This window comes from Castanea sativa, chromosome 2, assembly GCF_040712315.1.
Source record: "Castanea sativa cultivar Marrone di Chiusa Pesio chromosome 2, ASM4071231v1".
Classification (NCBI taxonomy): domain Eukaryota; kingdom Viridiplantae; phylum Streptophyta; class Magnoliopsida; order Fagales; family Fagaceae; genus Castanea; species Castanea sativa.
Window position 1 is genome coordinate 22,258,566 of NC_134014.1, and position 26,803 is coordinate 22,285,368.

General features: G+C 39.3%; 3 protein-coding genes across 3 annotated transcripts; 2 read left to right on the forward strand and 1 right to left on the reverse strand.

The window, feature by feature from the left end:
• Positions 1 to 12,042: 12,042 nt before the first annotated feature.
• On the reverse strand, positions 12,043 to 12,540 carry LOC142625071 (uncharacterized). The gene has a single exon (XM_075798780.1). The coding sequence runs from the start codon at positions 12,538 to 12,540 to the stop codon at positions 12,043 to 12,045; it is 498 nt and encodes a 165-aa protein (XP_075654895.1).
• Positions 12,541 to 18,251: 5,711 nt separating this feature from the next.
• Positions 18,252 to 20,120, forward strand: LOC142625073 (uncharacterized). Its single transcript, XM_075798781.1, has one exon. The coding sequence runs from the start codon at positions 18,252 to 18,254 to the stop codon at positions 20,118 to 20,120; it is 1,869 nt and encodes a 622-aa protein (XP_075654896.1).
• Positions 20,121 to 24,251: 4,131 nt separating this feature from the next.
• On the forward strand, positions 24,252 to 25,873 carry LOC142625074 (uncharacterized). The gene is made up of 2 exons (XM_075798782.1): positions 24,252 to 24,757; positions 25,180 to 25,873. The coding sequence occupies exons 1-2, from the start codon at positions 24,252 to 24,254 to the stop codon at positions 25,871 to 25,873; spliced, it is 1,200 nt and encodes a 399-aa protein (XP_075654897.1).
• The last annotated feature ends 930 nt before the right edge of the window (positions 25,874 to 26,803 follow it).

Genomic DNA, 26,803 nt, shown 5'->3' on the forward strand with positions numbered 1-26,803 from the left:
CCTCATGATACAAATTAGTTGTGATCCTAATCTTGCTAAACCACAATCATATTCAAACCTGAGTTTTTGGCTCACATAGATGTCTTTAAATCTCATTTTCAATTGTTTTTTCCGTAAATTGCAAAGGTTTGCCTAGCATATCAATATTATAATTGAACTTATGAGAGGGGGGAGGTGGGGGGACTACTTAATTTCCTTCAGTTTACTTAGATGGTGTGAGATGACTTTGCCCCATCTGAATTAGAAAAAAACAAGACACCTTCTATCTTTAAAAACAAGAAACTGTCACTAAAAAAAAGGAGGAGGAGGAGGAGGAGGACAAAAGCTCCTTCCCACGTTTAAAGCATATCATTATTTTTGAGCTTTGATCCATCTTTACACCCTTCTCACTGGTCACGACACCTTTCTTGCTTATTCTCCCAATTTATTTTCCTTCTCACGGCACTAAAATTAATGGCTCCTTCCCATAAAAAAAAAAATAATAAATAATAATAATAATAATAATAATGGCTCCTATAATTTACACAAAATGGAAAAAACTACTTGTAAAAAACTATTTATTATCCTATTGCAGCACAAAATACCTTAAAGCCATTACTATCTTTTTCGCTGCAAACAACTTAATATTCTTGTGCGCTAATAATGAAATAATTTGGGTTTTTGCTATAAATTCTAATTTTAAATACTTCTAAAAATAGATAAAGATATATTTTTTTAATAGAAATGTGTGTATACAATTTTGTAGTTATATTGTCATACTCTTAACACTTTTAAATTAATTTATTTGAAGGAATCAATTAAAAGTGTTAAACCTTATGTATTTAGATTAATGTCTTACTCTTTTTTTATGGGGATTATAATGTTTCAATTACTTGGCCTATAAGCGTGAAACAATATATAAAAACTTGGTGTTTGTTTATTTAGACTCTAAACACGCAAATTGTTTAACCTAATTCATTAATCAAGTTGTTATTTAGATTTATTTTGAAATATAGGTTAAACACAAACAATCATATTAATGAGTATGAGTTAAAGAGATTTAAAGCATGTGCTGTGTAACCAAGAGTTAGGCTGTTTTGGATATCCACCATTGTCAGTTTCTTTAAGACCTTTTCCCTTTTCCCCGTGTGTGTGTATTAAAAATACTTAGTATTCTCAAAAGAAAAAACAATGGGTTAATCTCACATTGAAAAATGAATGTGAGTTAAAGAGGTTTAAAGTCTGTACTGTGTATCTAAGAGTTAGGCCCTTTTGAATATCCACCACTATTAGTTTCTTTAAGACCTTCTCTCATCTCCTCATGTGTGTGTTAAAAATATTTAGTACTTTTAAAAGAAAAACAATGGGTTAATCCCACATTAGAAAATAAGCCTGAATTAAAGAGGTTTAAATCTTGTATTGTGTATTCACGAGTTATGCCATTTTAGATATCCAAAAATATGATAACCTAGGCAAACTAATAAAACCGTCCAGTTTCAAGGTAAAAAAATATAAGGAGATTTGACTTAAACAATCCACAAGGCAATAAATTTACTATATAGAATGAAAGTTTTACAATAGATTTTTCCCTAAATCTAAAGCTACTTCTTATAGTACTTACTCACGTGACAATCATAGCTAGAGATAGAGCTAGAACTTTGGGTTAGGGGGGGCAATTTTACTGTTGACTGTGTGCAGTGATTTCAACCTCTAATTCTGTTACTTAGCTGCTGAGATTTTTTTTTTTTTTTTTGTAGGTAAGAACAAAATTTTTTTTGTTTAGAATATTTTTTAAAGGGCAAGATTATTTATTTTGGATAAAATTAATTAATTGAGCTTAATTTTGTTTTTAGTTTTACTTGTAATTTTTGTTGTTGAGCTTTTTTTTTTTTTTTTTTTTGGGCTTGTATATTTTGTTTTAGATTTTAGATCTATAAATTTTTTTATGGTCACTAAAAATGAGGAAAATTCTAGAAGATTTTCTTATAAATTACTTACATAATAAGTGGTTATTGGTAAGTAAAAAAATGATGTGAGTAGTGTGCCCATATGCGAACCAATAAGAATTTTTTGCCAAAAAGGTTTGTAAAAATGTTATAAAAAAGTTTGTGAGTATAACATTAGTCTTAAAAGAATAAATGATATTGTTAAAGGGAAATAAAATGTAATTTTATAGAACAAAATTGCTAAAATTAATACACATATATATAATAATATATTTTTTAAATTAAGGGGGGGGGGGGGGGCATTGCCCCCACTGGTCCAAGGGTAGTTCTGCCCTTGATAGCAACTCCAAATCTATGAACTTTTCTATTTGAATTTGTTGCACGCAAACACCCCTGTTTGTGACTTTGAGATCTCACTCAAACCTTTAAATCATCAGCAGTAATTGATCTTGTATGCAGCAACTTGTCTCCACCAGTTCTTGTAATTGCATCTTCTTTTTGGTAGATGCTTGTTGAGTTAGAAGGTTACAAAACCTTACAAATCTCACAAGTAACTCACAAAACTTCACAAGACTCTTGAAATGTGAAGTAGGATTTTCCTTTAATACCTAACAGTGTTGGACTCAAACCCTAAATGTTTCATGGGCTTTTGTCTGTCTGCCCCCACTTGCTAGTTGCTAGCTCATTGACAGTCTCACTGACCTCGAATGGAGATGGTATTCCAACGATATCATTGTCCCAAAGGATACTTTTTCCATCAAGTGGTGCTACAACAAGGACTACTATGTTTGGACGTTCTTTATTTTGACGAAATTTACTTATTTATATTTTAAAAAAATACATGGACATATAATTAGTCAATGAATATGAATTTTGTTTGATTTATAGATGGTGGAAAACCAACTACATTATTTGGATTTTTTAAACAAAAAATAATAGGTAAAAATATATTTTTAATTCCTATATTTGGGTTAGTTTTCATTTTGGTCTTCACATTTTTTTTTGTTCCTATTTTAGTCTCTCAAATTTTGAAATCATTTTCAATATCGTACTTACCATCATCTTACGAATAAAAATAGCTTATGTGACACACGGAGTGCGCAATTGGGAGAAGAAGTGACCATGTCATTGAAATAATAATAAAAATGCCATGTCAGTTGTAAGTGGGCAACTTGTACCCGGTCTAATCACTAGATGGACTCAGGCCCAAAGAGTCTTATACAATAAAATTTGTAGAGCGTGGGCTTGAAACCTAGGTTTTAGGAGTATTGGACAACAGATAAGCGGGCTAGATTGTCACTATCTACACAATCAATAGATAAGAATAACAGATATTCTCCTCGAACATAAGCCGAGGATAGCTTGTATTACATTTCTTTCTTTGAACAATAATTTTCAATTAAAGAAGATCCTTCCTTTTTCCTTCTCTTTTTTCTTTTATATTACTCTCCCTCTTCCCTTCACCTTCCACGTGTAACACAAATCAATGATCCAGATCTTTTTCTCTCTCCACCGCCCTCTGGAAGCCCTCAAATAATAGTTGAAGGCTGAATATTACTGTTCAGATGTCATTTCCCCATTAATGCGGCCAGAGAGGTAGGTACAGGGTTTTTAATGCGGTGGTAGCAACCTTTTCCCTTGATATTTCTCATACGCTCTTCCTCTCCACAATTATGTGAAACACATCTTTACCCACCAAGTCTTCTAGAATGCTCTCTCGAAACATCACGACATGTCATATGATCTTCACTTGATTTAGCCGAGGAGACGCCTCTCCTCGGACAATCCCACCAATCTTTCTAGCAAGAGTTGGCTGGTGGGTCTCACAGGCTCTGCTCGGATAGGCTCACACCACCAAATCAGGCCCAAGGCCTAAATGCGTGTTCTGACCATTTTTACCCACACAATAGCCCCTCAAAACTTCGTTTTTCTCCCCATTTGGGAAGGAAAGTGAAGTTTTGACAATCACCACAACCTTCATACGCTTTTCAAATCAGCACATGTGAAAACATCATCTCGCCTCTTTTAAACCGCCATTGATGCTTCGAAATCCGCCAGACGCGCATTAATTGCTGTAGGTAACGCACTATCCCCCACATCCAATGGTGCGATGCACATCCAACGGTTCGGGTCTTCCACTCAGATTTGGGCGAGATAACTCCCATTCAATGCCGCTTCCTATACGCCAAAACATCTAGGAAACCGAAATTCAACCTCTCACTTCAGAAATCAATCAAATCTCAAAAGCTCCTATTCTCTCTCCTCTCAAGAAGCTCGCGAAGAATCGTCTACCTATTTCCCGTAAGTTCTCAATCCTTTAAGTTCATTTCTCGTCGGCTGTTGTTCTCGGCCAATAGTTATACCCTTCCACTCTCTAAAATTTCACCCTTACCCCAATCGAATGGGTAGATTCAAGTGTCTAGTGGATACCGATGCCGGTATGAAGGGTTTTTGGGCTAAATATCGTATTCCTCAAAACGTAGGTTTAAGATATTGCCCCCTTGAATCCATAGCTGACAATAGGGAGGAAGGAGAAGTTGTCATTCCTATCATCGCATTTTTAGAGGGTGGGATGACACTTCCTATGAAAAACGTAACCAGTGAATACCTCCGCAACCATAGGCTATGCCCAGACCAATGCACACCTAACGTGTTTAGAGTTTTAGGCTATGTCGATGCTCTAAATGAGCAAATGGGTCTGAACCTTACATGGCACGACATTTTTTATATGTACGAGTGCCATAAACTTAAAGACGTAGGATACTACCTCAAATCTAGATCTAGTATTGTTAGGCTCATATCCTGTCTTCCCAAATCCAAAAAAGGTATGAAGCACGATTACCTGATTACTTCTAGAATGTGGTACGACAGTCCTCATTGCCAGTCGAATGGGGAACTCCAGGTGTGACTCTATAGGAATTAGATTCCCTAACCTGTAACACACTTGTTCTAACTTTACCGTCCCTGATTACATTGTATGTTATTACTTCTTTATTTAGTATTCATTGCTGATCTAACCATGCTTACATCCTCGAATGTTTTGGCAGACAAACAACACGTACGGCCTCGTCTGAGCCTTTGTAGTGTCACGGACCTCAATCGCGTTTTACGATCCGAGGTGTTCGTAAGTGAAGACTTGCAAGTGAGAGCAGCCCATCTCATATTGGGATATATCCCTCTGTCAAAGGATTTCCAATATATCGACAATGCAATCACTGCGGGTGACCAGAGACGCAGAAGGATAGACGTTTCGAGACCTGGCTTTCTCTCTGCCTACGAGCTACTAGACGACCCCTCGGTCATCCTCTATGTACGCCCAATCACAGCTATCCCTCTTTCAGCACACTCTTAGGCAACAACCATCCGAGAAGAGTTAACATCTTCGCAACAGTCACTCGAAGAAGAAATAGATCAATTTTGACTAGAGGAAGCAGAGAGGCCCATAGGAAGCCACATCGTCACCATCTTGGACGAAGAAAACGAACCTTCCGAGAGTTCTGGTGTGCAAGGCTTAGTAATTGCGCAAGTTGATACCAGTGCCGAGGGAGAAGAGATGTCCAACTTAAGAGCACTGATGACCAGGAGGGCACACAAGCTCCCAAAAGGGATATAGTTGAATCTTAACAACCCCTCTCAAGTTGCCACCACCTCCTCCTCCTTTCGACCCCAAGCTTTATGCCCCTGACCCCAAAAAGAAAAGGAAAAACGAGGCCGAGGAGGTAGAAATGGTGAAACAGAAGAAACTCAAGCAACAACAACAACAAAAAGTTGCCAAGGGTGGAACATGTGCCCACTCTGTAGAGAGAGGGGAAAGCCATGATCTGGTCGAAGTGCACCGCACGCAGGCCAATTGGTCCCCTACACTGGAACTAGATGGGGCTCCAATTCCCAACCATTCCAGCATCAGGGCGTTCCAGCAAGGACATGCTCACCACCTCGCCGATGTTCTAGAACAGCCCCTTCTTTTACCAAAGGATATGGAGGCTTTGGAGAAGATAACCTAACCCCACCTTTTCCTCTCCTTAAAAAGAGACTTGGGTCTGGTATGTATCCTCCAATTACTTTTATCTCACGGTTTCATCATTTTTCTATATAAAGTCTTTCATATGTGTTTCTATGTTGTTTCTGTCATAACGTACTTGTTCAATATTTTAACGCAAGCCATCCAAGAAGTTTTTGTTGCTGAGAAATGGGTAGGGGACTCTCGGAAACAGGCTGCGGCTGAACTCCAAATTAGGGTCGAGACCGAAAAGGCCTTAGGCCGTGCCGTGGCAAACAACGAGGTTCTGGCCAAAAAATTGGCAGACGAGAAGAGAGAGAGAAACATTGCCGAGGCCGGCCTCAAAACTACCAAAGCTTAGGTGGAGGGGCAAGGCAAACTCCTGCGCCAAAAAGATGACGACCTATCCAAAGCTCAGCAAGAAAACTCAGACCTAAAAAAGGAGCTTGCTCAAGCCAAGGAAGAGGCTCGTACTCTCAAGGAAACCATGGAGGCTACCAAGAAGGCTTCTTACAATGAAAGGGTTGAGGCAACAAAAACCCGTTTGACTGAGGAGCTAGCAGAATTGTGTAGGGAGTATTGTCAACAAGTTTGGGCAGAAGCCCTAAACATGGTAGGAGTCCCAACCACCTCTGAGTTGAAGAAGTCCGAGAACATTTGGATTCCACAGGATATCCGAGTGATTGGAGACCTTCCTCTTACTTCAACTACCTCCGAGGCAGTGCCTTCGACACAGCCATCTCCAATTCAAGATCTTATTCCACCTCCTACAAAATTGGCTGGTTCTGATAAAGAGAAGGAAGAAGGTGATGAGGCTAAGAAGTACCTAGGCAAGCATGCTGAGCCAAATGATCCTCCACCAGAGATGAAGGACAAAGGAAAACAAGTCCAAGCCTTGTCCAATGGTAAGTCTAAGCAGACAAGGGAAGAGGACCAAACAAAAGAAGCTATCAAGAAGTCCAAACAAGACCCTCCATCGAAACCCAAGGCATAGGCCTTTTAGGACTTTTTTCTTTATGTAGCCCCTTTTTTTTTTTCTTTTTTTTTTTTTTTGTCTCGAGACTCTTATTTTAATCCTTTCATTTTAGAATTTCATGTTCAATGTACCCACTGATAGTATCAATGACAAAATTCAAAGGATTGTTCTTTAATCCATTGCTAATTTCCTTCACTGAAATATTTATCTCTTTTACCTTAATGTAAATTACATGTATAGCATCATCGACTTAACATCGTAATGTATAGAGAAGTCTTTATAATACTCCAGCCAACACTGGTAATCCGACATGAAACAACACTCAATTTAACAACTCAAATTATCAAAAGATAGCCTATGCATTGAAACCATAATATCTGAAATAAAACAGCATATAATTAAATATGTATGAATATATCCGAACTTAAAACAAGAGAATTACAGTTTAACATTTGACTTAATGTTTAATTTGGGCACAAAGCATACCTTAAAACTTACCATGGTAGGTGGCCCAAGGATCCAATCATATCCAAATTTCCCAAAGTAGATGGCCCAAGGACAAGGCATAATTAAGGTTCTATCTAACACTTAGTGAAATATCAATTTCCACGAGGTATAGGGTTCGAGGATCCATGCATGACCAAGTTTCTGTTTGATATTTACAAAAATGAACTGTAATGTTAATTTTCCCAAAGTAGATGGCCCGAGGACCAGACGTAACTAAGGTTCTGTTTAACACTTAATAACATATCAATTTCCACAAGGTATGTGGTCTGAGGAGCCATGCATGACCAAGTTTCTGTTTGATATTTATAAAAATGAATTATAATGTTAATTTCTCCAAAGTAGATGGCCCAAGGACTAGACGTAACTAAGGTTCTGTTTAACACTTAATAACATATCAATTTCCACGAAGTATGTGGTCCGAGGAACCATGCATGACCAAGTTTCTGTTTGATATTTATAAAAATGAACTGTAATGTTAATTTCCCCAAAGTAGATGGCCCGAGGACCAGACGTAACTAAGGTTTTATTTAACACTTAATAACATATCAATTTCCATGAGGTATGTGGTCCGAGGAGCCATGAATGACCAAGTTTTTGTTTGGTATTTATAAAAATGAACCGTAATGTTAATTTCCCCAAAGTAGATGGCCCGAGGACCAGACGTAACTAAGGTTCTGTTTAACACTTAATAACATATCAATTTCTGCGAGGTATGTGGTCCGAGGAGTCATGCATGACCAAGTTTCCGTTTGATATTTATAAAAATGAACCGTAATGTTAATTTCCCTAAAGTAGATGGCCCGAGGACCAGACGTAACTAAGGTTTCGTTTAACACTTAATAATATATCAATTTCCACAAGGTATGTGGTTCGAGGAGCCATGCATGACCAAGTTTCGGTTTGATATTTATAAAAATGAACCGTAATCACAACATAATAATAATAGAACAAAGGATGACAAAAGAGTCTTTCATTAATAATAGTACCTTCGCAGGTTATTTACATTCCACGGACGTTGTACAACTTTTTCATCTAAGTCTGCTAGACGATATGCCCATATGCCTGCGACAGAAATGATTTGATATGGTCCCTCCCAGGTAGGTCCTAGATTTCCCCATGCTGGGTTCTTGGCATTACCTAAGACCTTCCTCAATACTAAGTCTCCAGGTACAAGCGGCCTTAACTTCACATGAGCATCATACCCCTGTTTGAGCTTATGCTGATAATAAGCTAGCTGAACCATTGCATTCTCCTTTCGTTCCTCAACTAGGTCCAAGCTTTTCTCCAGCAAGCTATTGTTATTATCTGGGCTGAAAGAGCTTGTCCTTAACGTTGGAAACCCGGCTTCCAAAGGGATCACGGCCTCGGCCCCATAAGTCATGGAGAAGGGTGTTTCTCCTGTGGATCTTCGTGGGCTAGTCCGATATGTCCAATAACATGTGGCAATTCTTCCACCCATCTTTCCTTTGCATCATCTAGCCTCTTCTTGAGTCCACTTACTATAACTTTATTAACAGCCTCGGCCTGCCCATTTTCCTGAGGATAAGCTGGAGTGGGGTATCTATTCGTGATACCCAGGTCACCACAGTATTTTCTAAAGGCTTTTCTATCAAACTGTAAGCCATTATCTATAAGTGTGTGAGGTATCCCAAATCTAGTGATAATGTTCTTCCAAACAAACTTTTTTGCATCCACGTCCCTAATATTTGACAAAGGCTCAGCTTCAACCCACTTGGTAAAATAATCAGTTCCTATGAGCAACCACCTTTTATTTCCCACAGCCTTTGGGAAAGGCCCTACAATATCCAATCCCCATTGAGCAAATGGCCAAGGACTAGATAAAGGATTGAGTACACCACCGGGCTGATGAATGTTAGGAGCAAATCTCTGGCATTGGTCACACTTTTTTGCATAATCCTGAACCTCTCTCTGCATGTTTGGCCACCAATACCCTTGGGCCAGAGCTCTATGAGTTAAAGACCTTCCTCCTGTATGACTCCCATAAATCCCTTCATGCAATTCCTCCAACAGTGACTCCGTTGCTTCAGGGTGTACGCACAGCAAGTATGGCCCGGAAAATGAGCATTTATATAACTTCTGATCCTCGGAAAACTAGAATCGGGGCACCTTTCTACGAACTTTATCTGCCTCAGATCTCTTTGCGGGCAAGACATCGCTCCTAAGAAAGGATATTATAGGGTCCATCCAACTAGGTCCAAACCTAACTTGATAAATATGGATGGCATCAACAGACGTCCGAGCAGGTTTCAATAAGTCTTCCACGAGGATGACCCTAGGCAGACCTTGAGCCGAGGATGTTGCAAGCGTGGCTAATGAATCTGCATGCGTGTTTCCACTCCTAGAAACATGCGTCAAGGAAAAAGAATCAAATTTGGATCGTAAGTATCTAACCTTGGTCAGATATTCTTGCATTCTTGGATCTCTAGCCTCTAATGTCCCTATCACTTGGCCCACGACTAACTGAGAGTCCGAGAACATTTGGACTGATTTTCCCCCCATTTTCTGAACCATATCCATCGCAACCAATACAACTTCATACTCAGCCTCATTATTAGTGGCCGAGAACCCCAATCTCAATGATTTCTCAAAAATAATTCCTTTAGGGGATACCAAAACTAGCTCCACACCAAATCCTCTCTGATTTGCTGCTCCGTCAACATATGCCTTCCATCTCAGAAGTTCCTTGCACGAGATCATGCCAACTGATTTTCCATCCATGTGCAACCCCTTTGTACTTTTTTCTAATGAGGGTTCAGCGAACTCTGCCACTAAGTCAGCAAGGACTTGGCCCTTGACAGAGGTGCGAGGCATATATCTGATGTCAAAAGTCCCCAAGATGGTCCCCTATTTTGCTATCCTCCCTGAGTAATTAGCACTTCGCAATACCGACTTGAGTGGAAACTAAGTTAAAACAACAACTGTGTGGGATTGGAAATAGTGAGGAAGCTTTCGCATAACATGTACTACGGCCAAAATCGCTTTCTCCAACGGCAAATAACGCATCTCGGCTTCGTGGAGGGATTTACTCACATAATAAACTGGTCTCTGAATACCACCATCGTCCTGTATTAGAACCAAACTGACGGCGTGAATGACCACAGCTATATACGCAAATAGGATTTCATCTACCTCTGGCCGAGACATGATTGGTGGCCGAGAAAGGTACTCTTTAAGTTGTTGAAAAGCCAAAGCACACTCTTCGGTCCATTTGAATCCCTTCCACTTATTAAGCAACTAGAAGAAAGGTCTACACCTATCAGCGGAGCGAGAGATAAACCTGTTGAGAGCAGCAGTCATCCCAATCAACCTTTGAACTTCCTTTGGATTCCGAGGTGGTTGCAAGTTTTTGATTGCCTTAACTTGTTCCGAATTTACTTCTATTCCTCTATGAGTCACCATGTAGCCTAGGAATTTACCAGAGCTTACACCAAAATAGCATTTAAAGGCGTTAAGGCGCAATTTGTACTTCCTAAGCGTTTGGAAGGTGTCATCCAAATCTTTCACATGCATGGACATGACCTTGCTTTTCACCACCATGTCATCCACATACACTTTAATAGTCTTTCCCAGCTGCGAGTCAAACATCCTGGTCATCATCCTTTGATAGGTAGCCCCTGCATTTTTCAAACCAAAAGGCATCACCTTATAATGGTAATTCTCTGTAGGAGTAATGAAGGCTGTTTTCTCTTGATCATCTAGTGCGGTGATAGCCTTGGAAAGTATCCAGAAAACTCATCCGAGGATGTCCAACCGTAGCATCCACCAACTGATCTGTGCGAGGCATGGGAAAGGAATCCTTAGGACAAGCCTTGTTTAGGTCTGTGAAATCTACGCATACTCTCCACTTTCTGTTCTTCTTCTTCACCACCACAGTGTGAGCCAACCATTCCGGATAAAAAACTTCTTTAATTGCCCCAGCCCTTTTAAGCTTGAGCACCTCTTCCTTGACAGCCTCGGCATGTTCTTTAGAAGAACGCCGAGGTGATTGCCTCCTCAGGACGATGGCAGGATTGACGTTCAAATGATGGCAAATGAACTTTGGGTCAACCCTAGGTGCCTCATAGGGATCCCAAGCAAATACGTCGATATTTTTTTTTTCAAAAACATGACCAATTCCATCTTCTCCTAATGTGGTAGCCGAACACCAACCTGAAAGAACCTTTCAGGATCGTCACCTATAAGAAATCTTTATAACTCTTCACATGTTGCCTCCTCTGCTGTCACCGCATTGGGCGCATCTAGAGACATTAGTTGTTATAAATCCTTTGTAGCCGAGATTGAGGACTCTGGTTCATCCTGATGTAGTATTGCGGCCGATATGCATTGTCTTGCTACTGATTGGCTCCCAAGAATTCCTTCAATCAATTCCCCCATGGGAACTTCACTTTGACATGTAGAGTTGAAGAAACAGCCCCCAGAGCATGCAGTCAAGGCCTTGCGACGATGGCTATGTACGGGGAATAAGCATCAACCATAATGAAATCCACATTAACCGTTTCCGGAGCTGACTGCACAAGTAAGCAAATTTGTCCCTTTGGTATGACAGCTTTTTCTTCAAAACTTATTAGTGGTGAATCATAAGCGGTAAGATCTTTGAGCTTTAAATTAAGCCCCTAGAACAAATCAGGGTACATAATGTCCGCACCACTACCTTGATCAACAATCGCTCTTCTTACATCATAGCCCCATATCCTCAGCGTAACCACCAGAGCATCGTCATGGGGTTGAATGGTCCCCACCTTGTCTTCATCCGAAAAGCCCAAAATAGGCGAAACACTTCCTTTAATTCTCTTCGGCTTCGAGCTAGACTCCTCGGCAAGAACATGGGACACAGACATCGCCCTAGTAGGACAGGAGCCAGTCCTTCCAGGGGCAACGAAAATGACATTAATCGTCCCCAGGGGTGGCCGGGATGAGTTATTCCTTTGATTGATCGAACCTGAATGGCTTCCTTGTCCATTGGGCTGATACAAATATTGCTTCAATTTTCCTTCACTAACCAACTGCTCCAAATGGTTCCAAAGTGTTCTGCAATTCTTGGTGGTGTGACCTACGTCCTGATGATAGTGGCAAATGAGATTCTGGTTCCGCTTCGTAGGATCTCTAGCCATCTTATTGGGCCATTTGAAGTATGGTTCCTTCCAGATTTTCTCCAGTAACTGATGTACCGGTTCTCAGAACACGTTGCTGACTACCTGAGGAGTGGTTGAACCAGATTGCCCAACAAAATCTCTCCTCGGCCTATTGTTATTATACTAATCCGACCTGAAATCCCTTCTCTCCTGAGGGATAACCTTCACCTTCCCCTTCCCTTGCTGTTGATCTTCCTCGACTCTTTTGTACTCGTCAATACGATCCATGAGCCGACGTACACTCCGTACAGGCTTTTTGGTCAGAGATTTCCTCAAGTCATGATCAGTTGGAAGGCCCACCTTAAAAGTGTTAATCGCCACCTCATCAAAATCGCTATCGATTTCATTAAACATCTCCCAGTATCTATCAGAATACGTCTTTAAGGTCTCACCCTCCCTCATAGCCATGGACAACAATGAGTCCAAGGGCCGAGGAACCCTACTGTAGGTAATAAATCGAGAGCCAAATGCCCTAGTGAACTCCATGAAAGAATCGATAGAACCCGCCTTCAGGCCATTAAACCATCTCATCGCCATAAGTCCTAAGCTTGAAGGGAAGACTTTGCACATTAAAGTTTCATTCTTAGAGTGCACCGCCATCCTCTAATTGAAGAAACTGACGTGCTCCACTGAGTCTGTTCTGCCATTATAGATGGTGAACGTGGGCTGAGCGAACCGTCGAGGAAGCTCTCCCCTTTCGATCCTACACGTGAAAGGTGACTTGGAAATCTGGTGCAGCGCCCTACTCATAGCATCGTTTTCCAAGCCCCTGGAGAAAGACTTCTTATCCTTACGACCATGAAAATCGTCCTTCTCATACGAGAAGGTTTCACTAGGAGGAGTTCTGGACCTAGGCTTGTAACTACTGCCTTGGGAGCCCTCAGAAGAAGGATCAGAAAGAGATGGTGTCCTCCTCCATCTCGCACGGCGTAACTTCTTCTTAAGGTGATCAATCTCTTTCTGCATGGCCTTCGCATCATCCTCATGGGGGACTCTGCTTCCACCGCGCGAATGACTTTCGCCGGTGCGCACCATATGTACACTATCCTCTCGATCCCTTTCACGTTCAAGATGTTGGAAATGATCCTCATGCTGGGACCCCAGAAACTCTGCTTGACGCGGATCTGAGCTTGCCATAGTGTTTAAATTTCTTAAACACAAGATTTTCCACAGATTGCGCCAATTGTAAGTGGGCAATTTGTACTCGGTTTAATCACTAGATGGACTCAGGCCCAAAGAGCTTTATACAATAAAATTTGTAGAGCGTGGGCTTGAAACCTAGGTTTTAGGGGTATTGGACAACAGATAAGCGGGCTAGATTGTCACTATCTACACAATTAATAGATAAGAATAACAGATATTCTCCTCGGACATAAGCCGAGGATAGCTTGTATTGCCTTTCTTTCTTTGAACAATAATTTTCAATTAAAGAAGATCCCTCCTTTTTCCTTCTCTTTTTTCTTTTATATCACTCTTCCTCTTGCCTTCACCTTCCACGTGTAACACAAATCAATGATCCAGATCTTTTTCTCTCTCCACCGCCCTTTGGAAGCCCTCAAATAACAGCTGGAAGGCTGAATATTACTGTTCAGATGTCATTTCTCCATTAATACGATCAGAGAGGTAGGTGCAGGGTCTTTAATACAGTGGTAGCAGCCTTTTCCCTTGATATTTCTCATACGCTCTTCCTCTCCACAATTATGTGGAACACATCTTTCCCACCAGGCCTTTCAAAATTCTCTCCCGAAACATCACGAGATGTCATATGATCTTCACTTGATTTAGCCGAGGAGACGCCTCTCCTCGGACAATCCCACCAATCATTCTAGCAAGAGTTGGCTGGTGGGTCTCATAGGCTCTGCTCAAACAGGTTCACACCACCAAATCAGGCCCAAGGCCCAAATGCGTGTCTGACCATTTTTACCCACACATCAACATTCACATTATTTGATTTTAAAAAAAAATTAATGTATTGATTTTTAAAAAATAAAAATAGAATTAAAAACCAAAAACACATGAATTTAGATCTAGGTTTATCTTGAACAAGAACACAGACCCAGAAAATTCAAAAGAAAAAAACCCAAAAAATCAAAAACAAGAAAACAAACCCAAATTTTATATATATATATATATGGTATTTTCCTTTATTTGGCATTTCCATTTTTTTCTTCAAAAATTAATAAACACACGCTAACCTAGAAAATCAAACCCACACACAACACCAAAACAACACTCTCTTTTTGTCTTTCATCTCAAACTCTCTCTCTCATGAGTCTCATCCACCATGATCAGACAAGTCAAGAATTAAAGATAACACCACCTCTCTCTCTCTTTGTCTCACAATGTTGAATCTATTGGAGTTTTGGGATCTATGATAGCTGATTTGAGTTTAGATCTGTTATGGATTGATTGGGCTTGCGGTTGTTGTGAGTCGAATTGGCTGGGTTTTTCTGGGTTTGTCTATTTGTTTGAAATAAACTAGGTTTTGTTTAAGTGTTTGAGATTTCTAGGTTTTCTTTGATTTTATGATTTTGGCTATGAATCTTTGGGGAAGAAGGAGAAAAACTTATGGGTTTTCAGCATGGGTCTTTGGGGAAGAAGGATTTTTGGCCATGGGCATTTGTTCCAACATTCATCTAATCACTGTTCAGTCATTACATCCAATCATTTCCACTATGATTCTCTCTAATTTTCTTCAAATTTCAATGGGTAATCTCTCAAAGATTTTGAAGCTGGTTTGAGTTTCAATAGGTTTTTTTGTAATAAAATCTCAACTAATTTCAGTTTCAATGGGTTTGAAGGAAGTTGATTTGAGTGTGAATCTAAAACTTCAAGTCCTTTAGTTGATTCAATGGGTATATGTTGATTTTTTCCCTTTTGGAATGTGATTTTTTTTTTTGTGTTTTGGATTTTTTTTTCTTTTATTGGCAACAGGTTTGAATTTAGTTTGAATGAATTTTGATTTGCTCTTTGTTCTCTTCTCAAATTTTATTGCATTATTGATTTGATTTTAAGTGTGAAAGGAAGTTGATTCAATGTGTTTAATTTTGAATTCGTTTTCTTGTGTTTGATTTTCTAGGTTTGTGGTCTTGTGTTTGAATTTTCCGAATTTGTGTTCATATATGCTCTTTTTTTATTTTTTATACAAGTGTTCATATGTGTTCTTGTTGAAGATGAACTAAGTATGAATTCATGTGTTTTTGGTTTTCAATTCTTTATTTTTTTTATTTTAGTAAAATAGATAGATTAATTTTTTAAAAAAAAAATGCTGATGTGAATGCCAATTTGACATTTCTTATTATTATTTTAATGGCTGTGTAGGCTATTTCCACTAATGAGAGGATGGTAGGGATGACATTGAAAACATATTTCAAAAATTTAGGTACCAAAATAGGAGTATGAAAATAAAATATGGGAGCAAAATGGAAAATGAGCCCAAAATGTAAAGACGAAATATATATATATATATTTTGCCAAATTAAAAATTATTCAAAAGTCAATATTGGTGATGTAGTATTGTTTATCTTTAATATCGATGTCCCAATATTTGAAAATCCTTATACAAAAGTTTGACAAATTAAAATCAATAAAATTGACATTAATTTGCTAGAGTGTGATCCTAGAGTAAATAAGAAAATATGAGATTATCATGTTAATCAACATGATAAAATATATATATATATATAAATTATGTTGTCTTTTTATTATTTTATATTTTTTAAATACTAAATAAATGTTAGATTTAATGTTATTTATTAATTTAATTTTGAATCTTAATATACATTAATCATGAATGTCGAAATTTTCCCTATTACTAGCAATACGAATGTCTTGATGCACTAGTTAGAAAAAAAAAATCATATGTAAATAAAAGAAATAATTTTAATAATAAAAATTGAAGTTAAACAATAAAAAAAAATGTAAAAAATAAGAGAATAAAAACTACTTTAAATTATGTGGTGAAAGCATATTGTGTAAGACTGGGTTTTTATCAAATCTAATTATAATAGAATATTTTTTGAAACATTGGGTAATTAAGTTTTAATGTTGGTAAAAGCTAGTCAACAGTGATCAAGGTTAGTCAAAATACTAAAGTAAATTTTTTATCAATGAACCTATAAAATTAATCAATTTTATGTTTAATTGGGGTTGATTAATCCTCGATGAAATCCTACCAAACTTGGCCAATGAACTCAAAAAGTATATTGTTCAAAGAAAAGAAAAGAAAAGAAATATATAAAAAAGCTCTCGCCCTTTTATTACCCATAAGCATTTCACATAGAGTAAAAGGAATAAAAATAATTTGTCTCACTTTATACTTCACCAACTATAGTATATCATGTATTTATCTGACAAATTCTTTTTCATATTTTAAACTTTAATTTCTTACAAATAAAAAAAGAGATATGTGGCTAGTTGTAATTAGTGGAATATAACATGATACATTCAAGGTGAGAAAAAGGATTTTTTTTTTTTTTTTTAATGTGGACAAATAATTTTTATTCCACTAAAATGTGTTGATGTTAAAAAAAATTAGGCAAGATTAAAACTTGATATCACTACATTTTTGTTACTAAATTGTAAGTTTACAACCTTGGTATGAAAAAAAAATTATAAGTTTACGACGTTGTTGTGTGTGTGTGTGTGTGTGTGTGTGTGTGAGTGAGAGAGAGAGAGAGAGAGAGAGAGAGAGAGAGAAAACCTACTTAGTTCTACAGTTCCTTAATTCTTGTATATTACAATTAAATTCAAATACAATTACATTGACTAATGACTTACAAAATTCGTCATATTTGCTAAAAGTAATACTAAGGATATTATGAATTTGTCGCATAACATTTATAAATTGATATGTTATCAATAAAATAAAATAAAATAAAAATTCTAAAATTCATTTAATATGTTTTTGAAATCCACAAATCATATTCGTGATAATGTGAGTTTGTAAATATTATAATTTGTAGAAACTTCTACATTTTCCATTTTCTAAAAACAATTAAAATCAATTCGGTAATGTCGTTGAATTTATTTGGACACTCTATATAGTGCACCTAATGAATATCCTTTCACATGGATGTGGATCTAAGAATTCTGTCACACACTCTAACATGATTTGCATATTTGTCAATGTATTTTATTACTTATATATAAGAACATCACTAATACTTGTAAAAATATCTTTACTGATTATGTCAAAGGGTGACTTCTTTTTAAAGTTAATTAATAATAAAATTAAAAAGAGAGAACAAGAAAGTCCTTAGTTTCCTCAAAATAATCATATTACAGTTTGCCTTATTAGGTCAACCTACCTGGCTAAATAACCATCACAACCTGAAAATAATTGCAGCCTCCCAAATTAGGAGTTTGACTAGTTAAAAAATAGTAAATAACAAACTTCCATCTCTTTCGGAGTTTTGACACTCTCATTTTCCCTAACACGCAAACTACAACCTTTCTGCATCTGACCTTTTTCTTCGCTGCCTTTTCTTTCACATTCAGGCGCTGTCCCTCTCTCGTCAGCCTCCTCTTTTGGTCGGCGACGAGAGGGATCAAGTTTCACACAAACCCCATTTAACCAACTCTACCCCCATAACCCGTTCTTCTTTCTTTCTTTCTTTCTTTTATCATATAATCATTACCATATCTAAATAGCTATTTCTACTTCGTTCATATTATTTTACTTTTGTGTAATGTCAAACATTTTAGCCCCGTTCCAGCTCTTGGAACTGAATATAATATCAGCACAAGATCTCGCAAATGTGTCTCGTTCCATGCGGACCTATGCGGTTGCATGGGTTCACCCAGATCGTAAACTTTCAACACGAGTGGACACTCATGGTGACAACAATCCAACATGGAATGACAAGTTTGTGTTCCGTGTGGACGAGGAATTTCTACACTCAGACACGTCAGCCGTGATGATTGAGATCTATGGACTCCATTGGTTCCGAGACGTCCACGTGGGCACAGTTCGTGTTCTTGTTGGCAATCTGATCCCGACCCCGCCTAGGCCCCACCAACCTAACCACCATCCCAAGATTGGAATGAGGTTCGTGGCACTTCAGGTACGTAGGCCGTCAGGTCGGCCACAAGGAATCCTTAACATTGGGGTTGCGGTCCTTGATAGTTCCATGAGGAGCATGCCATTGTATACCCAACTCAATCTCTCTGGAGCCGTTGGATATCGGCATTTGATGGGTGAAGATGAGTCTTTTTTGCAAGGGAGTCATACCACGCTAACAAGCAAGCCTGAATTTCGTCGTACGAAGAGTGATACAAGTTCCATGATTGGTTCAGAGCTTCGAACTTCTCAATTCCGTGGGACAACAACACGTAAAGGAAAAGCCAGTTCCATGGTGAACGAGTCTTCCTCCGAAATTGATCACAAGAAGAAAGGTCAATCCAAAGCCAGCTCTTTGCTCAGTGGCTCCATTGTGTTGAGAAGAGTGAAAAGCAAAAAGGCCAAAAAGTCTCGCTCAGTTGTTAGTGCATCGGATGCTGGAGACCGAGACCGTGACCGTGACAGGGACTCACATAATAAGAAGGGTAAAAATGGAAAAGCCAGTTCGTTGGTGAGCGGGTCGGAAATATCCGTGGATCCTCCAGGGAAGAGTAAAGCTGGAAGAGCAAGTTCAGTGTTGAGCACATCTGAGGTTAGTACGGACGTGGAGGCTCAGCCACCCATTAAGGTTATTAATGGAAAAAAGAATGGTAAGCCAAGTTCGTTGGTTAACGGTAACGGCTCAGATGTTGGGGACCCTCCACCAAAAAAGGTTGTGTTAAATGAGAATCCTGTCATTGAAGAATCCGATGTTAATTGGTCAGAATCTGAGGTTGAAAGGATACCAACTCCACCACCACCAAAATCAAAGGGAACGAAATTAGAAAAAACCACAAGTTTCCAACTTGATCCTGTGATTCAAAACCCACCTCCCAGAAAATCTACAGGAACGACCCCGTTGCACCCACGTGCCACCAATGTCAATTCCAGTTCCACACCCAAGCATGCACGTGCCAATGCCACACCCATCCATCCTCGTACTAGTGCAACCCCCATGCATTCTAAATCTTTTGGTAAATTCACCGGCTTGACTGAGTACGGAACCCCAAGAAAGTTCTCCGAGTATGGCACTCCCAAAAAGTTCATACCCCCGGCTATACTGACGGAGTCCGAGCTGGGTCCATCAGCGTCGGAGGTGGCAGCGGAGGTGGCGAGAGCGCCAAGAGTGGAAGAGGAAGGAAGCTCTATTGTGGGTGGGTGGAGCTTGGCTGAAGAGAGCGTGGAAGGCCTACAATCAAAGCTCGAACGTTGGAGGACGGAGCTTCCACCCGTCTATGACCGTGGCGAGTTTTCGAGCATAAGGGGATCGACCGAGCCTCGGGGCCATGCGCGGCGCCACACTGATGGTGGCAATGGGTTGTTTTCTTGCTTCAGCAATATTTGTGGGTGTCAATGCCATATTGTTTGCGGTGGTAACTCTGCCCGTGTGGACAAGAAAGGCGGTACAAGTGCTCGGATCCCCCGGAGCTCTTCCACTGATAATGTGGGCTATACTTGAATTGCCTGACTGACTTAGTTGTCATCATTCGTGGTCGTTTTTTTGACAATATGAAGCAGTCCGGTGTGGAATGAGGGAGCTAACTCATCACTTTGGATTTTATTGCTTTATAGTTTTTTTTTTTTTTCTTTTCTTTTTAATATATATATATTTCATTTTTGAAGGACTGAAAATTGTGTGGTATTGGAAGTTTAGGCCATGCATCATGCCAAGGATGAATGTTAGGGAATCCATATGTCGATGGGTTAGAACACCCTAACTTCTTCATCTTCCTTTATAATATATATTTTTTTTCTTTCTCACAAAATTCTGTCTCTTTCATTCTTTGGGAGCCATAGAAAACAAATGTACAAGAAAGGGGAAAAAGGAAATTTATTATATTTCTGCCTGTAGATTATTAATCTTCATGAACAATACATTTTCGTTATTCAAATGTTCAATAATATATATGTGGTGCCGTAGTGTTTATTTCAAATGTTCAATAATGATATCTGCTCTTTGATGGCCATGAACAGTATATAAGTTAATGCAATGCTTTTAAATTTGAGCCCCAAAATAATCTGGAATGTTTTTAATTCTATTCTCATAGCTTGAAGTTCTGGGTATTTGTCACTGATCCTGTTATGGTACCCAAACGTTGCTCCCACTGATCCTTTTCCATTTTCCTTTACAAACTAAATGAAATTTAGTATTTGCAGTTCTATTCCAGTGATGCCAATTACTGATATGCTAGCTCTCGTCAATAGTCCTCCAAAATATCTAACAATTTACAGATTGTATTCCTTTTTGTTAAAATTTTCTGGATATGCCTTTTTAGGTTTATTCGAGAATGTAACATGTAGGCATCTTTGTTCTATTTAAAAAATCAAATACATGAGATATATATCATGATTGTTGAAATATAAAATGAGACAAAAAATAAAAGTGAGACAAATGATTATCTGACTTCAAGTAATTAATTCCCTTCCCTAAATACGAATTCCTCTAAATGTGTGTCTCTCTTCTATTTGGTTGGAACATTTCCTCTCAATTTTATCTTTGCATAGTTAATATTTAATTTTTGAATATTTTTTTTGAGAGAGAGTTTAATCTATGGTGTTTGTCCTTGATGAAAGTTCTTTATTATCAAACGAAGATACCAATTGGTTTTTGGTGTAGACAAGAATCGAATCTCAAATATTTTATTCGACAATAAGAGACTTTACCATATATTTTTTATATATAATATAAAGAATTTTTTAAAGATTGGCCATTTGAACATACCTTTAGCCAATAAAATATATGAATAACTTACCCCACCCACCATAACTAGTTGTCGAATAGATCTGATCGTACCCTAACAAGTTAAGCATATGTGATTTCCATACATTCATATATATATATATAGTATGACTTGGGGTTGGTCTATTATAAGAGGACTCAAAAAATGAAGAGAGAGAGAGAGATGCTTAGCTAGGTCTAACTCATGGCATACCAAACAAGGTTTCTTGCTTTCAAGATTACCTGATATAAGTGGATTTTAGTGAATTTTTCTCTGATCTTGATCTTGTGTAGGGATTTGTGAACAATTTTACTTGGTCGATCATGGCAAAGCATAGACAATGGGAAAGGGAGAGTTAAAAAATATTCAGAGTAGGCTGAGGTTGTGACTGAGAAAATTGTAGTGGGTTCTCCAAAGAAATCCTGGGAGCATGAAGTTGAAGAGTGCTTTAATGGAGCATTGTATTAAAGAACCAGAGGAACCAAACATTGAAATAAACGAGAGGCTTGCATGGGTCTTGATATGTATAATTGATTTGGATAATGCTATTGTTGTGGATCATCAGCCTAATGCCAAAGGACCTTCGGTGAGACCCAATAGTGTGCCTCACTCGAACACAAAGGACATTCTCAAGACAAAGTCTAAGAATGTTGGGCGTGAGTTTAGGGAATCACTAGTTAGGCTGGATTTATCCCTTCTTTTCATGATCTTTGTTCAAGAGTTGGCTTGTAAGGAACATAGGCGCTTGAATTGCCCCTTAAAGTAGAAGGACGTGACAAGGATGGTGAAAATGTTTGGACTTAGCATTGTGTATATGGTAGAAAAAATTGGCTTTCATTAATTATTATATTTAATTACTCTTTTGTCTCTGTAAATTAAGAGAATACCCAAGAATTGTTATCACTTTTCAGAATTGTCAAAATACCCCAATTTATCTTTGTATATTAGTAGGATACCCAGAGTTAGTAATCATTTTCCCGAATTATCAAAATACCCCAATTTAATTAGATAATCTTACTCTTAAAAAATAAAAAATGAGGATAAAACTATATTTCAACAAAATTTAAAAACAAAAACTTACGTGATTAGAAAAACTCTCATTCACCACCGCTACCCCTTGGTGCGGTGGTCACTCTACAAGTATATACTTGTCGAGTGTAGGGCAAGAGCCGGGGTTCAAGTCTCCAGAAGAGAGCTTCACATACATATACACTTAGATTAGATTATAGTAAAAATTTTATCTTGTAAAAAAAAAAAAAAAAAAAAACTCTCATTCCACGTACACAGCCAAAAGCACCCTGCTCACACAATCAATTTCAATTTCAATTTCCTCGCAATAACTTCCCACTAAATGAATACTTTACTAATAGGCATAGCCCTGTGACAGTGGTTACCAACCACAACAAACTTCTCCTAATCTCAAGCACCGTTTTTGCTCTAAAAAATTTAATATATATATATATATATATATATATATATATATATATATATATTCATGCACTATTTTTTTTTTCGTTTGAAAATCGACTTCTCACCAACTTTTACCCACTTTTAAAACATTTTAGTTCTAGTCAGAGTTCTTTTTATTAATAAAAAATAATAATAATAAAGAAAAAGTTCAAAAATTATCCTTATCCCATTGCAATTATCTCTCTCCTCATTATTTTTTTTCTCTATGTCTACGATTCTACATCTCTATACTACTATTTATCAGGTTGTTTCACATAGTTTCGAACTGCTTTTTGTTCCTCTCTGTCACATTAATCTCTCTCTCTCTCTCTCTCTCTCTCTCTCTCAAAGATAGCCCCTTATCCATATCCCCTAAAATTAGGCAATTCTACTTCTCCTTATTCCTTTTGGATGGCAAGTCATTTGCCAAAATCAAAAATAAATAATTGTCTCTGAAAAGGTTAAAATTAAAGTGGACAGCCAAAATTTACGAGACCTACCATGAGTAGCTTCACTAGGTTGACGGACAAGGAGATGAGGCGGCAATGACGTATTGAAGGTGGAAGGATGACCTATGGGGAATGGATCACCTGTAGTGGACGGATAACGGTTCGGACGAATACTGAGGTTGATAGCCACGTGGCAATGACATGGCTTATTTGGCCTCCAAGGAACTTCAAACGACAATAACTTGTGATCCATGATTAACCCCAGTCAGTAGAGCCTCTATATGGAAAGGGTTCCTTAAAATGCGCACATTTATAAAGATCTTCTCTACAAGGAAATATTCCTCTTCACCAAGGAACCAAGGTCGGTTCCCCACTACTATAAATAGCCAAAACCTTCAGAAAACAAGGTACGCATAATTGACCCCAGCTCTAGCATTCTAGAGTTGTGACAATTCTTCTAACTTGACCTTCAGAGGGTATTTAGCAGATACCACACCGGTACTCTCTTGAGGTTTTCTTTCTTGTTGTGCAGGTGTTGTTTGGAACGTGAGGACCGTGCAGCTTACTGACAATTTTCAACATCATCAGTTGGTGGTGGGAAAGTAAACGTAGGTGAGCCATGTTGTTGTTTCCCAGACAAAGAGTTGCATGGTGCTTACTCGCTCAATGGCAACCACCACCAACAACCAAGGAGACAAACCATGTGCCGCGGCCCTTGAGAGACAGATTTAGACACTCACTGTGGCGGTTGAACGCCTTATCAAGTAAAACCATGACTTGGAAGAACAGCTGTGCCAAATGAACGCCGAGCCCCGAGACCAAGAGGGCGAGCAGGAAGGCAACAACCTTTAGCATAATGACAACAGGCAAAATTGTGAAGGGCCGAAAGGCAGTAATGTTATGAGTAGGCCAACGGCCACGGATATCGCCCTACTAAACCTAGTTGGAGATATGCATATGATGAGGGAACTGATGGATCTGATGATGGACGCCCTTAAAGGACGGGTATCAAGTGATCTCGATGAACTGGTGCACCGGATGGATTCACCCTTCATTGCACCCGTAACTTCGTTCCCTCTCCCGTCGAAGTTCCACCTGCCGCAAATAGAGGCCTACGATGGGTCAAAGGACCTATTAGACCACTTGGAGACGTTCAAGATCCTCAGGCACTTGCAAGGTGTAGCGGACAAAATCATGTGTCGGGCCTTTCCCACAACATTGAGAGGTCCCGCAAGAGTATGGTTTAGTAGGCTAACGCCATACTCCATCAGTACCTTCAAGGAGTTGAGCACCCAATTTGCCTCACACTTCATTGGGGGGCACATGTACAAGAAGTTGACGGCGTGCCTAATGAATATCAAGCAACGGGAGGATGAGACGCTAAGGTTTTATATCACCCGCTTTAACAAGGAGGCCCTCTCGATCGATAAAGCAGATGACAAGATACTCGTAGCAATGTTCACCAATGGACTACGGAGGTAAGTTTTTGTTTTCCCAATACAAGAACAACCAGAAGACTATGTCAGAGTGCTCTACAGGGCTACCAAATACATGAACGCATAAGACGCGCTACTCGCACGAGAGGAAAAGCCTAGGAAGAGAGAAAGACAGGAAGAAGTAAGATAGGAAAAAGGATGGAATGCCATAAGGATGGGAGAAGGACGAGAGGATAGATGCTCTAAGGCCCCCACGCCAAGGTTTGCAAACTTCACCCCACTAAATGTTCCCATCGATCAGGTACTTATGTATATCAAGGACAAAGGATCATTGACGTTTCCTGGCAAGCTGAAAGATGACTCCAACAAGAGGTTCAGGGACAAGTACTATGCTTCCACCGAGACCATGGCCACGATACATCCCAATGCTATAATTTGAAGCAGCAAACAAAAGCCTTAATCAGGCAAGGAAAATTGCAAAGGTTCGTTAGCAGAAAGAAGACAGACCAGCCACAAGAGCAGGGCTCCCGGAGGGAAAGTGAGTGCCCTAAACCTCCCATAGGGGACATAAGGATGATTGTAGGGGGCACGACAACTTCCTGTTCAACTAAGAAGGCTCACAAGACCTACCTTCAGGTGGTTCAGAACGTCCAGCCAACAGGTATGGTCCCAAAGATGGCGCACATCGACAACCCGATGATCGGGTTCTCGGAGGAAGACGCTCAATGTCTCCATCATCTACATGACGACGCGCTTGTTGTGAGCATACAGATTAGGGACTACAACACTCACAAGGTCTTGGTGGATAATGACAACTCCGTCGATATACTCTACTACCCAGCACTCCAGCAGATGAGGATTGGGAGAGAACGGTTGATTCCAACTGGCGCACCACTCGTTGGGTTCAGAGGAACGAGAGCGTACCCAATAGGCGCAATCACCTTGCTCGTCACAGTTGGCGATTACACCCAGCAGATCACCAAGGATGTTACGTTCCTGGTAGTAGACTATTCATCTGCTTACAATGCCATTTTGGGCCACCCTACCCTCAATTCATGGAAGGCTGTAACTTCCACTTACCACTTGATGATCAAGTTCCCCACTAAGTACGGGGTAGGAGAAGTACGAGGAGATCAAGTAGCGGCGTGCGAATGTTAAACGGGTGTTTTCACTCAAGAACTAGACTAGGCCATAGTGGAGGAGGTCCGCAAGCTGAAGGAGGCAAACTTTATACGAGAAGTGTACTACTGCGACTGGCTGGCCAACGCGGTAATGGTCAAGAAAGCCAACGAAAGGTGGAGGATATGTGTGGATTTCACAGACCTAAACAGGGCGTGCCCCAAGGATAGCTACCCACTCCCAAGGATTGATATCTTGGTGGATTCAACAGCAAGACACCAACTGTTGAGTTTCATGGAAGCATTTTCTGGGTACGACCAAATCAAGCTGAATGAAGCTGACCAAGAGAAGACTTCTTTCGTTACAAGCCAAGGTCTCTTCTGCAATAAGGTGATGTCATTCGGCCTCAAGAACGCAGGCGCGACGTATCAAAGGCTTATAAGAAAGATGTTTACACACCAAATTGGGAGGAACGTCGAAGTGTACGTAGACGGCATGCTGATAAAAAGCGTATGGGAGGACAAGCACCTAAACGATCTAAATGAGACTTTTGAGACCCTTAGGCACTACAACATGAAGTTGAATCCAAACAAATGTACGTTCGGAGTGACGACAAGGAAGTTCCTGGTATTCATGGTATCCCAAAGGGTATTAAAGTCAACCTGGACAAGGTATAGGCTATCATGGAGTTAGCTCCACCAAAAACTACTAAGGAGGTGCAGAGTTTGAACAATAAGATTACTGCATTGAACAGATTCGTTTCAAGAGCGACGGATAAGTGCTTTCCCTTCTTTCACACGTTAAAAAGGGCCTTTGAATGGACGACTGAGTGTCAGCAAGCGTTCGAGGATCTAAAGGCATACCTTTCTTCCCCACCTTTGCTAAACCCACCCAGACCAGGAGAGGAGCTCTTCCTCTACTTAGTCGTCTCCTCAACTGCTATCAATACAGCTCTAGTCAGGGAAGATG

Bases quoted from the DNA above. Each gene is read 5' to 3' on its own strand.
- LOC142625071 (XM_075798780.1), bottom strand. From the start codon at position 12,540: ATGGCTAGAGATCCTACGAAGCGGAACCAGAATCTCATTTGCCACTAT.
- LOC142625073 (XM_075798781.1), top strand. From the start codon at position 18,252: ATGTCAAACATTTTAGCCCCGTTCCAGCTCTTGGAACTGAATATAATA.
- LOC142625074 (XM_075798782.1), top strand. From the start codon at position 24,252: ATGGATCTGATGATGGACGCCCTTAAAGGACGGGTATCAAGTGATCTC. The intron at 24,758-25,179 runs GTAAGTTTTTGT...AGCCTTAATCAG, and splicing joins TTCACCAATGGACTACGGAG to GCAAGGAAAATTGCAAAGGT.